This window comes from Synchiropus splendidus, chromosome 4 (genome assembly GCF_027744825.2).
Source record: "Synchiropus splendidus isolate RoL2022-P1 chromosome 4, RoL_Sspl_1.0, whole genome shotgun sequence".
NCBI lineage: Eukaryota > Metazoa > Chordata > Actinopteri > Syngnathiformes > Callionymidae > Synchiropus > Synchiropus splendidus.
In genome coordinates, this window is record NC_071337.1 from 9916228 (window position 1) to 9932520 (window position 16293).

Sequence of the window (16293 nt, forward strand, 5' to 3'; positions counted from 1 at the left end):
GGGCGGGGCTCTGGGGTGGTACGTGGCCAATCAGAGGACAGGTTCCTGGAGCAATGCGTGACGCAGCGTTTCTGCCACGTAGAGGACCACATTCTCCACAAAAAACGACTTTCTCCGCTCAGGAAGCAGCCGCTGGCACCATGCTGCTGTCGGTGCTGAGCTGGCTGTGCTCGGGCCTGCTGCTCACAGTCAGCTGCGGGAAACTTCCAGATGCTGAGGTGACCATCGAGGTTCTGCACAGACCTTTCATCTGTCACCGTAAATCCAAGTATGGAGACATCCTGCTGGTGCACCACGACGCTTACTTTGAGAATGGCACCATGTTTCATTCCAGGTACGTCCGCAATCAACCACTTTAGAAGCAGTAGGTGCGAGACATAACTGCTGTCAGTCGAAAACTAGCTTATCGGGCGCACGCGCCCCGTCGCCATGGTTACGCTACTGCGGTCTATCGGAAGTCACGCGAGAAATTAATTCTGTAGTTAGAGTCATAAAAACATGTTAGTCATTGTTCATTCATTTTACAATAATAAGTATCATTAATATTATCAGTAATGAACGTTTATATTTTATAAGGCGTATACACACCAAACCAGCTAGCAACGTCAAACGCCATGAATTCACTCGTTTCCTCAATTAATGTATCATAAAACGCATTCCCAAAGTACAAACATTTAGACTGTTGAATTTTTAGTTTTTATGTCCTCACCTCTATCTGTGGTTGAAACAATTCGCAGGTGGCGATTTAACTCCTCCCGCCATGTTCAGGCTGTCTGTCACCGGAAGTGACGTATTTAATATGGAGAGCTACTTATTTTGTAGAATCAGAATCAGAATCAGATTTATTGCCATGGTCAGTGGGGAATCTGTGAGATATTTTCAGTTTAAGCGTGAAATGCATTAAAGAGACTTGATCTACCCTGAAAGCAGAACCATTTGGTTAAGAACATGGTTTGTAAATGTATGAAAGTGAATCTAATCCCTAAATATAAGATGCACTTTTAAATTATATAAGCGAAATAGCTAAACATAAAACTTAATCAGAGTGAAACATTGATATTAACTGGTGACTTGTTATCAACGGGTATACAAATATAAAAACAGACAGAATAGTGTAAGCGTAGTTTGAACATTTGAAATACAGTGGTACCTCGGTTCTTGACCACAATCTATTCCAGATGGCCGTTTGAGAAGTTATTTGTTCGAAATCTGAATTTGATTTTTCCTATTACAATGAATGGAAAAAGAAATAATGCGTTCCAAGCCTTAAACTAGTCTTTTGTAGGAGTGAATGTAGAGTGTCTGCTGCAGGTGCGCTGTTCATCTATGTGTGTGGCCGCTGCATGTGGGAGGGGTTGCCGAGTGAGTGACGTCTCTCCAGAAGTGAAGAGGTGCCCGGTGCGTGTCCAGCTCTGAATGTGCGCTTCTGTGCAGTTTGGCTGTGTCATAAACCCACCGTCCAAGACTCGCCTCAGGACATCAAACCCTGGAGTGCGCGCTCCAGCCTCGGAGGTGTGGAGAGCGAGCACCACACCTGTGACACTCTACCACGGTCCAGTGCAGAGACAGGAAAGGTTTTACACTTCAATATGAAGAAAAAACAGTCAGTAAATGTAGCTAACACTCTGTCCCAGACTCGCCTCATCCCTGTCCCAGCTCCAGCCCACAACAGGACATCAAACCCTGGAGTGCGTGCTCCAGCCTCGGAGGTGTGGAGAGCGAGCACCTCCCCGGTGACACTCTACCACGGTCCAGTGCAGAGACAGGAAAGGTTTTACACCTCAATATGAAGAAAAAACAGTAAATGTAGCTAACGGGACACGTCTGCATACAGAGGCTGCGTTATACACAATAACAAAGTGCGTCGTGGGTCAGCTGATCGGTCCGCACACGTTATGTTTTTTCCGGCTTTTTCGAGGGCATTTGAGTTCTGGATTTTCGTTCGAAATTCGAAGCAAAAAAATCTCAAAATTTTTGTTTGAACTCCAATTTGTTCGAATTCCGGGACAATCGAAAACCAAGGTACCACTGTATAGTTAAAGGTCATCTTATCTTCTAAACAAATGACCTAATGGTACACTTCTTTTTGTTTGTTCATTATTGTTCTTTGCTGCTTCATCAGTCGAGCAGAGGGAGACAAACAGCCAGTGTGGTTCACGCTAGGCATTCGGGAAGTGATAAGAGGCTGGGACAAAGGCCTGCAGGACATGTGTGCTGGAGAAAAAAGGAAACTCATCGTACCTCCAGCTTTGGCCTACGGAAAAGATGGCAAAGGTAGCGACACAGTATCTGCGGAGTGTACATGCATGGGCTGTTAAAGGTCTTCAGATTTCCTTAGACTTGCCTGCATGTTTGTGTGGCAACAACAATTGTTCTGAATGACTTTCTAAGGTTTCCATTCGGGACTCTATTCAGTCATACTTCTCCAGTCTCACCTACAAGGAGCATGTGAATGATACTAAGCCCTGGTAAGAAATCACCTCTATGCTCTAACACAAGTCTCTTGTTTTGTCAATAATCTAACCATGCCAACAGTAAGATCTAAATCTGATTAACGCCTACTCACAGCGAATTTCAGTGGAGGAGCAGCAGACCATTTAGTGCTGAGAGTGACATGTCTTGTGTCTGTCAGGTAAAATTCCACCAGAAAGCACCTTGACTTTCTTTATCGAGGTGCTTGAGATCAGGAACGGCCCGAGATCACACGAGTCCTTCCAGGAAATGGATCTCAACGATGACTGGAGGCTTTCGATGAGTGAGGTGAGAATCTCTATTGTGGCATCTGTCAAATATTGAACTTTCAAGATGAAATGGTCAGCTCAATTGAAAGAAAAAAATATTTTTGTTCTGCCAGGTCAAGCAGTATTTGAGAAAAGAGTTTGAGCGTCACGGCTACCCTCCCAATGACACCTTGCATGAGAACATGATGAAGGACATTTTTGCCAAAGAAGATGAAAACAAAGACGGTTTTATATCTTCCAGAGAATTTACATACAAGCACGATGAACTTTGATGTCACAGCCTCTGACCTAATGGTTTCATAAGGGTTTTCTCAGGTGCCATTTGTAAATGTTGTGTGGTGCATTCAACATTTAGTATGTTTAATGTCTCTGTGGTGTAAGGAATGCCGTTTGGAAACACAAAACAGTGTGTTTATTATACAAGAAAATTAAAGAAAATGTGCAGCAATTGGTTGTATTTTTTTCTTACTGTAATAACCCAATCCAGTCGTTGTCTATTAGAGGCAATACCATCTTAATCCATGGGAATGAACGCACAACAGGTGTTGCTCTTCAAAGTAAGAAGCTGTTTCAATGTTTCGTAGTTTAGGGAATACAATTATAACATGTAAATAACATGTAAAATCTTTTTTCTTAATACATTCATGCCACATGTTGATCATTGATGAATATATCTTCATTATTTTCCAGTCCAAAATAAATGAAACTGCTTGTAAAAATGAATAGAACATTACCAAATATCGAATATCAATTATTATTCATTGATACAATTTAAAAGGACTGAATTTAATTAAAATTGTAAAGGTTTGAAAATCTATTTCATAGTGTTTTTAACTTTTCCCAGCAGATGGCGCTAACTTCTTGATCTTACTCTCCAGCCCTTTTATCTGTCGGAAAAGAGGAAATATAGACTTTAATTTGCATCCTAACCGATTGAACATGAACATTAGAGAGTGTGGTGTGTCACAATTGTATAGATTTATATTCAAATAAATGAGCGAATATCCAGCTGAACTATTTTCTTGAGGACTTGGTCATTGAAAAACAAACATCTAAGTGCTTCTGTACTACAGTTTAACTCAACAAGAGAGAGAGAATGTCCAGTTTTGTCCAACAGTGAGCTAATAGCACTTGGAAGACTGGAACTGCTCGCTGTAGACAGGGCCGAGTGGGAAGAGCCCTCCTCTCACACACATTCAAAACATTCCACACTGGAAGACGGTCAGAGGTCAGACGTCCAATATGAGGTTCGAGATCCCATATAGGAAGGTTTGTATCCAAATGTAAAGCTTTGGTTCTCATTGTTCTCGGTCAGCTGAACCCACTAGGGAATGTGTGGGATGAAGAACAGGATGAGGCCTTAGCTCAGCGGAGGTGTGTCCTGAACCCAGGTGGTTTGGAGTTCACAGCTGAAGAAGACGGGATTAAAGAGGCATTGTTTTAGACAGGTTTTATGAACTGGCTGAATCTTGTTACCTCTGTTTTCTTTGCTGGGGTAGATGCGCGGGAACGGCTTGAACTCCTCAGGAGGCGGTAAATCTTCAACCGGGTGGAAATGGAACTTGGACTCAAAGTCGTCTGCTGCAAGAGAATAAAAAAAAACAATCATGCCAATATATTCAAGTTGGTTTTCACCACAGGATGAGGAAATTATAATGGATCTCCACAAGACTTTTCCCACCCCATTATATATTATATTAAATACAGAATACTTTCATTCTTTAGCACTTACTTAACCTGGAAACATCAGGGTTGTATTGCACATAAAGAACTGAATTCTCAGGTTTGCCAGGAAGAGAGTGCAAGCCCCTCATTCTGTCACTTGATGTCACTTTATTTTCACATAAGTAAGTACATGAAAACACATTTAGAAATAAAAGGACTCATGCCAAATTAGTCAATGTAACTATCTCTGGTAGTTACACGGCGCAATTGGGCAGTTAGAGGACTGCTCTTGAATCTGGAATTTTCTTTTTCTGCCAATAAATCAAAGACAATATCTGGATAATCAGATGCAACATTAAGCCCCACGTTTCACCATCATCATGAAGATACAGCATTATAGTTCAGAGAAGCAAAAACACTAAATGTACTTGATATTTTTTTAGTTATTTATGAGATACATGAGACAAGTCTTTTGAGACGCATCTCACCCAAACTGTGCAGGTGTCCATTTCTCAGACTGGATGGGGGCAGAGGTGGAGGAGGAGGAGGAATACGGCAGGACAGCTCAGTGCTGGGGGAGCGTGTGGGAGGGGCTGGTGGTGGAGCCGGTCGACCTACAACTGATCACAAACCACCAATTGAAAGAAGACGCTCCATTTTTGTTTTCCTCACAGTTGAACTAAACAACAGCAAAAGCATGACACCAACATTTATATCTATCATATATAAAACATACACACTTTTAAAGCCGTAATGAATGACCTTGGCGTCAACTAAACTTTTCTGAAATTATTACCTTGTTAGGTACTGTACATTAGTAAACTATCAGGCTTTGATATTGGTGGCATACTAATATAATACTATTTCTTCTTCTTCTTCACTTGAAGATGTTTCGTGACACTACTGCCACACACTGTCCGACTGAGTTCATTGCTGCCAGTCAACTCAATAAACGTAGGGCAATAATAATTATATTTTTTAAAAACCAATTTGGGAGGAAAGGCGTTGCTAGGCAGAGGTCTGGTATTGTTCAGTACTTTTCTAGTTATTATTATTATTATCAAGGAGGTTGCTGTCATGATCATCAACGCTAAACAAAACACGTCATAACCTCCAGGACAAAAGCTAAATAACTAGTGACTTTAATGAGTTAATCACGACTAATTACATTTTATGATTAATTAATTACAACACAAAATCAATTTAATTTAATATTATAAGATTGAAATACTTATACAAATATTTTCAAGACATTAAAAACCTTTAGTTTAAATTTGGCAGTTAACTACCACTTTGGCAGGGTTTGCTTTCAAAGCTGCTACAACACGTGGCAGCTTTTGAGTCCAAGTTTTTGAGGAGGTTAAGTCAGTGTGAGAGCATCCGAAATCGAATTTGTTATCATACTTTTCATTTATGAGTCAACTCATATCATTTCTACATTTAGGATCCCACCTGCACTCCTGGGAACCGCAGGCGGTCGCCTGGTCGGTGCGTTGCAGGGATAGGAGGGTGGTAGAGATCGCACGGTCACAGCAGCAAGTTTGGGAGGAGGAGGCGGTTGGAGGGTGATGAGACAGTTGGGTGTGTAGGAGGCAGGTAGAGGTGGGGGAGGAGGAGGAGGGCCCAGGGGGCTGTCTCGTAGGACAGGAAACCTGGAGGGTTCGGAGTGGACAGGGGTGGGAGGTGGAGGGTAGAAACTCCCTGAGGAGCGATCACCTGAGACAGTAGAGGGATGCATGTAAGATGGAGGTGGTGGAGGGGGCGTCGAAGGCTGAGGGATGTATTGGGATGGCTGAAGTGGCAGCCATGTTGGTTTTGTGACCTGGCTGGGAGGCGGTGGTGGAGGGCAGGACGGAAGTGGAGGGGGTTTGCTGGGTGGTCGGTCTTGAAAAGCTGGAGGTGGAGGAGGAGGAGGTGCGGATAGTGGGGCAGGTGGAGGAGCAGAGAGAGGAGCAGGTGGAGGAGGAGGAGGAGCAGAGAGAGGAGCAGGTGGAGGAGAGAACACTGGGAGAGGAGTTGGATGCTTGCTGCTGAAGGTGGGTGAGGGAGGAGCGGAGGCGGACGGAGCGAGTGGACGGTGGGATACGCTTCCTCTTTCCGTCTTGTCCGAGAAGTTGCTTGAGTCTGTCGGTGCGTTCCAGAGCGGCCTGAGGGAGGCGGAGGAGCTGGAGCGGGACACTGGCACACCAACACACGCCGTCATTTCTCAACTTGGAACTCATGTCAGTATCGCTTTTCACCAACCTGGTATCTTTCCTGCCAAGTCTCTGTGGCGGACTGGCCTGAGGGTGGGAAAACCCCCGGCGAAAAGCCCACCAAGGGACACACCAGGGAAGTCCTGAGCGGCTCCCACACTGCTGGACACATCTTCTGAAATGGACCTGCGTTCTGGACACACACCCAACAGGAGTCAACCTCCACCACCCCTTGTGTTTAACAGGAGCACATGATGACCAGTGACAGACATGAGCCCCCGCACCTTCAGAATAGTGATCACTTTTTTAAGATGAAATCTCACGTGACCAAACGTATCGAAATGAGCGGAATGATCATGATGGTTTTTCTGTGAGATTTTGACGGAACAATCCCTCTGTTGAACAAATATGTAATATACAATAAAAAAACAATTGAATGCTGTTTTTTTAAAATAAAAAATATATAAAATCTCACACGTGTTCCATTCCTCAATGTGAATTACACAAATTGTAAAAAAAATTTTTTAATATTTTTAAACGCTATTATAAACTATTACAGCAGTCACCACAGCCGACAACGACGGGTCGCTCACAGTGGTGTCTGAGCAAACACACAGTTGTGTGTTTAGAGGTAACATTGCCACCCATCCATCCATCCATTCCTCCATCCATCCATCCATCAATCCATCCATCCAGCCAAAATAAGATGCCTATGATGTCATCGGCCTGATGAGATGAGCTCAATATCTTGGTGGCATAAAGCTCATTTGCTCATTTATTTTATACAACAACACATTACTACTATACTGTGAAATACTACTCGATGCAAACTCTTAAGAGGACAGAAAATAGTAGGAATGAAAGGCTCTACTATTACATTACAATCACATACCAATGTAATGCAAAGTAAAATGGTCTTTAGCCTTACTGTCCACAACAGGGGCGCTCCGGTCGTTGACCTGTGTGACTTTCTTTAGTCTTGTTCCTTTCTGGATGTCAGCTAGAAGAGCATTCCTTCCTCCTCCACCTCCCAGCTGAAAGTGAGGAGGCTCCGGAGGAGACTGGGGAGATGAAAATGATTTCACTTCAGTATTTTATTGGACACAGAAATATACAAAGTCAATCTGAATACAAGGGTTTGGTGCTAACACACATCTTATTTGTGATTTACATTTGTCTTTTGTCACTTTCCTCTCATTTTATGTCACTTCCTTGAGAAATAGTTTCTCTGCTCCTTTCTCAAATCAAATCCATATTCTGCTGCAAAAGTTAAAGCAGCATAATTGTATTACACTAAGTATCGCTATGGTTTAGAGAAGAATCAATGGAAACATCACATCCAAAACTGATCATATCATACAGCCAGATGGCTTTTTATTATTTTCAGCCATGTCGAGACAAGAGAATCTCGATGACATTATCGCTGACCCTATTTCGAGAGGCGGTCAGTGGTAACTCGGTTATCACGGGGACAGTGCGCACCTGCTGGGGAAACACAATACTCTCTGTCTGTCTTTGTGTGTGTACGACCTCCATGAATAATACAACCTGCCGGTGTTTGGTTGAGTGGGAAGAGTTGCTACACTTGCATGAGGAGGAATATAAGCAGGAGAAGCACGTGCAGCTTCTCACCTGTGCTGGAGGTGGAGGAGGAGGAGGGGGTCCTAATGGAGGAGGAGGAGGCGGTGGAGGCGGGGGCACGGGCATAATTGCGCCTCAGAAGCCTGTGGAAGACATTGAACATCGTGACAAACTCATCTACTTCTCTGAGTGTCGCCCTCACAGTTGCTACTGTGTACACTTGGTGACCTCTGATTCTTCGCAGGGGAAGTGCTTTCACCATCGTCCTGCTCAAAACAGGAAACAGACAGAACTCCATCCTCTCCAGAGAAACCCGACACGTCCCCCTCACCCCGGTCCTCCTCTCCTTCCCACAATGCCCCGTGTTGCTCTTTAGGAGAAGAACAATGGTGCTTGTTGTCCAAAAAGTTACAGACCAGTCAGTTCTTCGGTGACCTTCACCGTAGAAACAGACCAACTTCATGAAAAACTTGTTCATCGCCTCTAGAATTACACTTCAGCTTCAGTCATGAAGTGTAAAGTGCATGTTTTTGTCTTGCTTGGAGGTGGTGTTCTAGAATTCCCAAATACTGACTGACAACATTCTTCTGTCTCCCAGAAATGCCTCCTTAATTAGTTTTAGAGTCTGCAAGTGTTCCTTCCTTGCAACAGTCCAACAGACTATATTCCATTATTACAAGTTCTGCTCAGATATCTTTAACACTTCCAACATAAATGCTTGAATTCTTAGACATTAGCATTTGACCTACAACCCATGTTTGAGTTCCTCAACAGCTGATGAAGTTGCCATGTACCAACAAAAATACACATTTTTTTTTTTATTTATGGGGGATAACTGATGTAAAGTCTCCCATATTTCTGTTTTCATGAGCCACAGTAATAATGAAAGCTACTCATAACTATCTGTACGGTATATGTTCAAGCTTGCGTTCCAAGATAAGGGAAAATACCACAAGATAATAAAACTATCTGGAGTTGCCAATAAGACAACACTTTCTTAAGAACATTTAATAATGATCAATATCATTATTTAACATTTGGCCATGTCGAAATATACAGTTATACTAGCCTGATCAGCATTTCTCACCAGGCTGAAACCACAAATACGTTTTTCCTTTCTATGACCTTTTGGGGGTGTGAAGTTTTTCTTTATTTACACTCCTCATAAACTTGAATCAATACACGAATAGAGTTACTTAAAGCCAGACTGCTATAAGACAAGTACATTCACGGGTTGTGAATTATTCAATAGTGATCTAAATCAAGAACATTTCCGAGGTGTAATGATGCAACATTTAATTTATTAGTATTAATTTATCTATTTACAACCTCCGTTTCGACGACAGAAAAAAACATTTCCAATTTACAGACAACATTTCTGTACGTACGTACATTCTTTTATATTATTATTTAAATGTATTTTACATTGGGTTTTTAAAGCAAAAAATAAAAATAAAAACGAATATTCTGTCAAATGAAAACTAACTTTTAATAAGTTGAAGCACCAAAGTAAAAAAGTATTCTACCGTATATTTAGCGTGTTTTAATGTGATAAAAGAAGCCGATATAATATAATTGAGCAAATTAAAATTGTTCTCAAGTGTCAAAAAAGAGCGTAAACAGCAACTCCGACGGCAGCTGACGTCGGACCTTCCATTTCCACCGTGTCTGAGCGCTGTTGCCTCGACTGAATTAAATAACGGTCTGTGTATAGACTTAAATAAAGTCTTACCTTCAAGAAATCGCCGCTAAATTCACCTGTTTGCAGGGAACTCCTCGGTGGAAAACGGCGCAGCCCACTGACCCGCGGCGTCTCCTCATACTGTAGCAGCCACAGGTTATTTATAGTCACATGAGGGCAGCGCTTGTATGACGTCCGGACGCTCGCTGCTGACAGAAGCGGAGGAACTCCGATCCTGCCGTCCTCACCCCTGGTCGACGCTGCCCCCCAAAAGTTGCACCTCGCGTGCCGGACCTTTTACACCCGCTGCCACAGGAGGAGGTGGGGTATGGCCGGGGGAGCGTCCGCGCTGAACTTGACCAGTGAAGTCATATTTACCATCACACCGAAGTGCGGCCGCTTGCCTGTATTCATGCGGCCCTCACGTGATCGTTGCTGCAACGAAACAAGTCACTTACCACTTAGGTAAATGACTTAAATGACTTCTGTTAAAAACCCATATTTGGTCCTTTCCGGTGTGACCCCTAGAGGTACAGCCCCTTCTGATAAGTATCACATGTTTATATCTATTTTTCATATTAAATTCTATGGGGTTTTTTTTTTTTGTTTATTTTGATAGCGATTACCCAATGGGACCAGCAGGTGGTGGTAGTGTTCCGGAACTCAATTGCACACACCAGAAGGAGAAGAAAAATAAGAAAAACGAAGAAGAAAGCGCTCTCATAGTGAGTTTAGTTTAGATGGTTAGATGGTCCTTTATTTTTCTCATAATGGGGAAATTCGACTTGTCTCAGCAAACAATAACATTAAAGACAATACAGACAAACAATAACATTAAAGAGATTAAAGACAAACACTAAACATTAAAGACACACATGACTCCAAATGACAACGCCAGAAAAACAGAATTATTAGTTATTTGTTTGAATATCAACATTTAAATAAAAATTCCACTGTAATCCACTCATCTCTTTTTGCGTTATTTAACGGACAGTGGGACGTATAAACGCTGAGAGTCTTTTAATGCCATTAACCAGAAGTCTGAGACACTTTATTATTCTGATAATAATCCACCTTTTTTAAAGTCATCTTCTGGTAATCTCTCCCACAAAGACTTTGTGGGACAGTGAGCCATTAATGTATATGCACCGTACCTGCACACGTATATTTGATTTTCTTTGCACTGAAAAGAGAGAGGTGTTTGAAGTGAGAATGTTTCCCAGTTGAACATGGAGCCACCCGTTGAAGTGTTCAGGATGCAGCCCCGGCCGTTTTATCAGCTTACACTGCACTTTCACACCGGTTAACAGTTAAGAGAAGTGGGGGGGCGTTACATTTTCCAAGCAGCCACATCTGGGTCTGTTGTGGGATTTTGTCTAGGACTTTAAAAGGAAAAAAAACACATTATTTTCAACACCTTAGAAAGAACCGTTGAAAGGAGTGAAGCATTATTGGGGGAGAAAAGAAGTTTTGTTTTAACAGCCTGTTAGCTCCTATTAGAATAAATACAAATGGGATATTAATTCACAAAAGAAAAGAAAATTATCTTTTTTTTCAGATTTTTTAAGGCACCAGCAGATTACATGCTACCAGTCAGCATGGCCTGTAACCCAGGAGGGTTAGACAGGAACATGTTGGTGGTCATAACCGCAGGTTAAGTGTAACGGTGCCCCACAAGGGCATCAAAGCAACCTGTAGTTTGAAGTGAGTAATATACACCATCAGGAAATGAAAGTTTACCACCCAACTGCTTTACCCTCTGGAGTCCATGACTCAGACAGGCCTTTGCTTGTAATGGGCCTCTGCAACGTAGCACACCAAGTTAAATTTATTAAGTTTGTTTGTATTGCAAACCATATAATGTGGTGTATAAGAAATTTAACAGGTCTTCAGACTAAAGTTTTTAAAAGGAGTAGTCAGTATACAGGTACACTCAGATAAGTACACTACGTCTTATCTACCTTTTAGTTTCCCTGGCATGTTGAATCCATACATTGTGTCCTCTTTCTTCACTTAAAGTTTTTGATATATAACATTAAAAAAAAAAACTATATTCAGTCTGTTACAAATACTATGCCCAGAATTCAGGTGAGGCAACACAACCCTGGCGATGGCCATTGAAAAAGGCGCTTTCTTCAGGGTTTGTAAACCGTAACCTCGTAAACTCTTGAGGAAGTTACCTACCAAATGTATTCTAAATTACCTGAATAAAATTGCCATTGGTTTTAGTCTTAAACTTGTCACGGACCAACAAGTACAACTCTTAACAAACCGGACAAGTCTGACCTACTTTGCCCTCGTGTGTTCATAACATAGCATTGCATGTGGCAGTAACTGCTCCAGCCAAGTGATGCGCACTAACAAGTGCTGACAAACAACAAAAACAGCCGCAGCAACAAAGAAACAAAAAAAAAAAAAAAAAAAACTCCTCCCTGTTAAATGACACAGACTCATTACCTGTCGCACAACGAGGTAATTATACATTATCAAACAATCTATTGTTGAAATCGACTGACAACCTGGCAGAGTTGGTTACTTTGATTTGTTAATAAAAAAAAAAAAAGACGAGTCAACAATGGCTAATCTTGACAGTGATATTTATTTGGCTTGTTTGGTTCATTCAGCTTCAAAAAAAAAAAAAAAAAGCAGACTACATCAGCCGGACTTCACATCTCTTCACTGGACACATTATTGCATCTTCACTTCATTGTTCGGTCTCCTTCATCCAATAATAAAAGGCATCTCAGCTGGAACAGTTTTACTTCTTTAACCACATAAAAGCCATAAACTCATCCGTTAAAAAACATCAAAAATGACATGCAGACACACACCATGATTAACCGTCCTTATAATCATTAAATCACACATTGTTTTTTCCAAAAAGCATTTGTGAAAGGTGCATCCTTCTATTTCAACATTGTGTAAACATAAAGAAGTACATTTTCTCAAGGCACTTTTTCTATACAGTTTTGGGGATATCAATAAAGATGACTGGGGCTTTGACTCATTGACATCTCTTTTGATGCAATACGTGCAACTTTAAAGTATCGACACGGCCTATTTATAAAAGCATGCTTTAATATTTTGATTATTTTAATCCACAAAAATAACTTCATAATTCTTAACTTGTTTGAAGATGATTGCTTGTCTATCAAATCAAAACTTATTTAATGGAATTTATCTTCCATTTAAATATTTTTAACTTGGGATAACTTTATATGATCACACCTTTACAGGAAATATGCAGAACAATGTGAATTTGACAGCAAATGTAGAACTTCATTTTACATTAGCTTACTATAGAGTCAAATGACTTGTTAGATGAATCATATATTGTCCAATAAAAGTGATATTTAATGGCTGTTTCACTGTCCATGCTAACATGTGACCTGAATATCTTCAGTGAAATGGTTCCCTGTCATCACCTGTTATTGTTGTTCGCGCCTGAAAGTCTTTTAACCAAATTTCCACGTCATCCATGAAACTTAAAACGAATCAGGCTCCGCCACCACGACACCGGCTCCTCTTCATCTTCACCACCGTCTTTTCCTTCAGAGAGAATTTCCATCCTCGCGTGCAACAGTCTCGCAGCTCATCACCGAACATCCTCCCTCCCGGCCGCCACATTCTCCGTATCCTTGATGGGAAGCGTTGAGCGCACCTTCCTCTTCTCCTTGAACCGACCGGAGCGCGACACGTTCAAGTTCCTGCGACACGTTTGGTCATTGAACACCGATTCCAAGCGCGAGTCATCGAAGGTTTCGTCGCTGAGGAAGCTCCCGCCGGTGTTGCTGCCCTGGTGGGACTGCGAATGGTCACCAGTGGATTTGGTGGCGCTCCCTGGGTCTTTTGGCTTTTCGGGTGGTTGTGCAAATGGGTCAAAGTCTGCACCCAAGTCTTTTGTTTTGTGATCCTTTTTCCTGGGCAAGAACGCTTTCCACCACTTGGGCCTTTCAGTCATTCTGACTTCAGGAGGGGCAACTGCAACAAATGCATAGTCTTAGAATGGATTTTTATGCTACTTTAAGACATTTCACAGAAAAATATAGGCCAGCATTCGTTCTCCATTGTTGATTCAGCAGTTCCCTGTCCCTGTTTTGTGACCCTTGTTCTGCTCGTGGTTCTGTCCAACAATCGGCAACTCTCACTGTCATTAATCTACACGTGATAAACCCAATTAATCATTTACTCTCAATGCTAGTCACTAGTCTGATCATTTGAAGCTCTGCAACTGAACAATGGCAGCCCACAGAATGGCCTGACTCCATCTCCAGCACATAAACAAACCCACTGTGTCCTCAAGTGTTCATCGAATTACAAGAGCACTTCTTCCTCCCTCTGGTGTTTATGATCCCAATGAAGGAGCATCAGCCCTGCCCTTTAGCTCAGCTCCTTTTTTCATGTCCCAGACATGACCACTGCATCTGCTGGAACTGTCACATCACACTGTTGTCATGGTCAATTGATGGATCGGATATCTGAAACCAGGATGTATGTACCCCCAAAGCCATTGATATCGGCTCAAAAAAATAAATAATAATAATTGGATATGACAGTGGCCTTGGCAACAAGACTCCTCGTAATAAATGCATTGTACTTTCAGCAAGCCATTAAGCAAGACTACGTCTAGAAATCATCAACAGGTCGGCACTGTAAGATCCAAGACCAAACCCAAACGATAAAAAGATAAGACTGACTTTCCATTTTCAAAGGAATTTCCCTCCATAAACCTGCAATGATGGTGCTCACCACAACTTTTAACATTTTCAGTTCCACACTCCAAACCCAGATGGCCTTGCTCGTAATTTATGTAAAGAGCTTTAACTCAGCAAGTGTAACCTTAATCCCGACCAAACACATCAGCGGTTTCAGAACCTGATACCACCTGCGTACTGTAGCCCAGGGGTCACCAAACTCATGACCCTAGAATGAAGCTCAATTCTAGGCCGCGTATTGTCAGGTGATAAAGCTACTTTCACGCCGACTCACATGACACGGGTCCATCAACCCGCTTTATTACGCTTGCTGGCAGGCTTCAGAACCAACAGCCGCCCCGCCACCTGTGCGTTTGGACCTATAGAGGTCAGTGTAGGCGACGCTTTGATCGATCCTCGTATTGTTTCTCACTGTCCAATACAACTAACGATGGTTTGCTTGCAAGACATTTAGTTTTCTGTCATCAAACAGACGAGTAAGCAGCGTTATGACTCTGATTCCATACTTCAGCAGGCTTCCACCAACTCATCCACCAAGTGTTTACACTGCGCCGCTCAACTGGTTTAATTGTTCGTGCGAGCGGGTGAGTAAACCAAAGCCGTGATTCACCGGTGAACAATGTGTCTAAGGAGGCTCACCTGAGCGCGTACACCTGGGAGAAGAGCGGCTCTGAAATACGAAGCCTCCGTCCGAGCAGCAAGTGTCCGACTCCTTCAGGCGGGCGCACTGGTATCCATGCTCCGGGCAGGAAACCCCGGCGTCCTTTAGGTCTCCATGCGCCCTCTCCCACCTGTCAGGTGCTGCCTTCGCTTCACCGAGTGGAGCAAGTGTGTGTGGAACAGTTCAAGTCTACCGGACCAGCAGGTTTCCTCCTCGAAACTCTCGGCTCACCTGCGCACTCCCGATTGGCTCGCGGACTCCGCGCGGTCACGTGACGACGCTGGGCGGGGCTTGTTGTCGCCTAGCAACGCGCCACAATTTGGGATCAATAACTAAAATGAAACGCTTTGTATAAGCCCCGCCCACGTCTGCCGGCCTCTGGCTACTGGAGTGGAGGGTGAACTTATTGTTCTAAATTTAGACACTTGTAATAACGTTGGGTTCGGCCACGTGATCGGCAGGTATCTCCTTGAAAACCTTCACATCTGACGCTTTCCTTGGTGGAAGCTGGCGCCGGTTGGAGCAGGTGAGGCGGAGGAGGGGGCGCGGGGTGTTGTCAGGAGCGCTACTTCCGGATGCTTCTGCTGGCGCTCTCTGTGAGCACATCAATCAAAGGTGCAGCGAGAAACCACTCCTGGCTGATTCCAGCCTGCTCTGAAGGAAGACTGCAACCTGACCGGGCAGTACCTTGACGTGGCACCAGCACCGACCTGGCTGTCGCTGGGTGACACATGATTCATCACACGTGACCATCGTGGTGAAGACACCACGACACCCCAACCTATAGTGTTGATTAAAAGACTCGCATGACCTTGAAGATCACCCTGAGCAAAGATCCAACACCTTCACTCACCTGTGTGCACACCACAATAAAGTTGACTTTTGTTGACTCGACTTCAAACTTATATAAACTAAAGACTGGATCACATTTGGCGATTGCAATACTTTATTCATCCATCAATTGATTTGTTGCTTGTTAGGTGAACTTTTTTTTTATTAAATATTGATTGAACTGTAAAGGATACATTTTTATCAACTACTTTAATATGAGTTG

General features: G+C 42.8%; 2 protein-coding genes across 7 annotated transcripts; one reads left to right on the forward strand and one right to left on the reverse strand.

Annotated features, from left to right (window-relative positions):
• The first annotated feature begins 77 nt into the window (after positions 1-77).
• LOC128757252 (peptidyl-prolyl cis-trans isomerase FKBP14-like) lies at positions 78-3215 on the forward strand. Of its 5 annotated transcripts, none has more exons than XR_008414367.1 (6): positions 112-334; positions 1435-1771; positions 2123-2274; positions 2392-2468; positions 2633-2760; positions 2855-2876. XR_008414367.1 is itself a non-coding variant. In XM_053862398.1 (6 exons), the coding sequence occupies exons 1-6, from the start codon at positions 271-273 to the stop codon at positions 3011-3013; spliced, it is 780 nt and encodes a 259-aa protein (XP_053718373.1). In that variant the 5' UTR covers positions 112-270; the 3' UTR covers positions 3014-3215. The 5 variants fall into 5 exon arrangements, 3 of the variants coding, with proteins under 3 accessions (XP_053718374.1, XP_053718373.1, XP_053718372.1); XM_053862398.1 differs by lacking the exon at positions 2392-2468 and having other exon boundaries at positions 1435-1574; positions 1635-1771; positions 2855-3215; XR_008414366.1 differs by having other exon boundaries at positions 2392-2760; positions 2855-2884.
• Positions 2930-10564, reverse strand: wipf3 (WAS/WASL interacting protein family member 3). 2 transcript variants are annotated; one of them, XM_053862396.1, is made up of 9 exons: positions 10112-10564; positions 9915-10004; positions 8234-8325; positions 7530-7662; positions 6651-6794; positions 5859-6584; positions 4895-5026; positions 4218-4322; positions 2930-4150 (listed from the first exon to the last, which is right to left on the reverse strand). In XM_053862396.1, the coding sequence occupies exons 3-9, from the start codon at positions 8306-8308 to the stop codon at positions 4107-4109; spliced, it is 1359 nt and encodes a 452-aa protein (XP_053718371.1). In that variant the 5' UTR covers positions 8309-8325; positions 9915-10004; positions 10112-10564; the 3' UTR covers positions 2930-4106. The 2 variants fall into 2 exon arrangements, with proteins under 2 accessions (XP_053718371.1, XP_053718369.1); XM_053862394.1 differs by having other exon boundaries at positions 9915-10564.
• Positions 10565-16293: the final 5729 nt, after the last annotated feature.

What these genes read in the sequence shown, in the direction of transcription:
- wipf3 (XM_053862396.1), bottom strand. Translation starts at nt 8,308, where the DNA reads ATGCCCGTGCCCCCGCCTCCACCGCCTCCTCCTCCTCCATTAGGACCC. An exon ending in CTTGGCAGGAAAGATACCAG is followed by an intron (nt 6,585 to 6,650) that starts GTTGGTGAAAAG and finishes TTGGTGTGCCAG; the next exon opens with TGTCCCGCTCCAGCTCCTCC. An exon ending in TGCGGTTCCCAGGAGTGCAG is followed by an intron (nt 5,027 to 5,858) that starts GTGGGATCCTAA and finishes GTTTGTGATCAG; the next exon opens with TTGTAGGTCGACCGGCTCCA.
- LOC128757252 (XM_053862397.1), top strand. Translation starts at nt 271, where the DNA reads ATGGAGACATCCTGCTGGTGCACCACGACGCTTACTTTGAGAATGGCA. An exon ending in GGCACCATGTTTCATTCCAG is followed by an intron (nt 335 to 1,434) that starts GTACGTCCGCAA and finishes GCTTCTGTGCAG; the next exon opens with TTTGGCTGTGTCATAAACCC. An exon ending in CCAGTGCAGAGACAGGAAAG is followed by an intron (nt 1,772 to 2,122) that starts GTTTTACACCTC and finishes CTGCTTCATCAG; the next exon opens with TCGAGCAGAGGGAGACAAAC.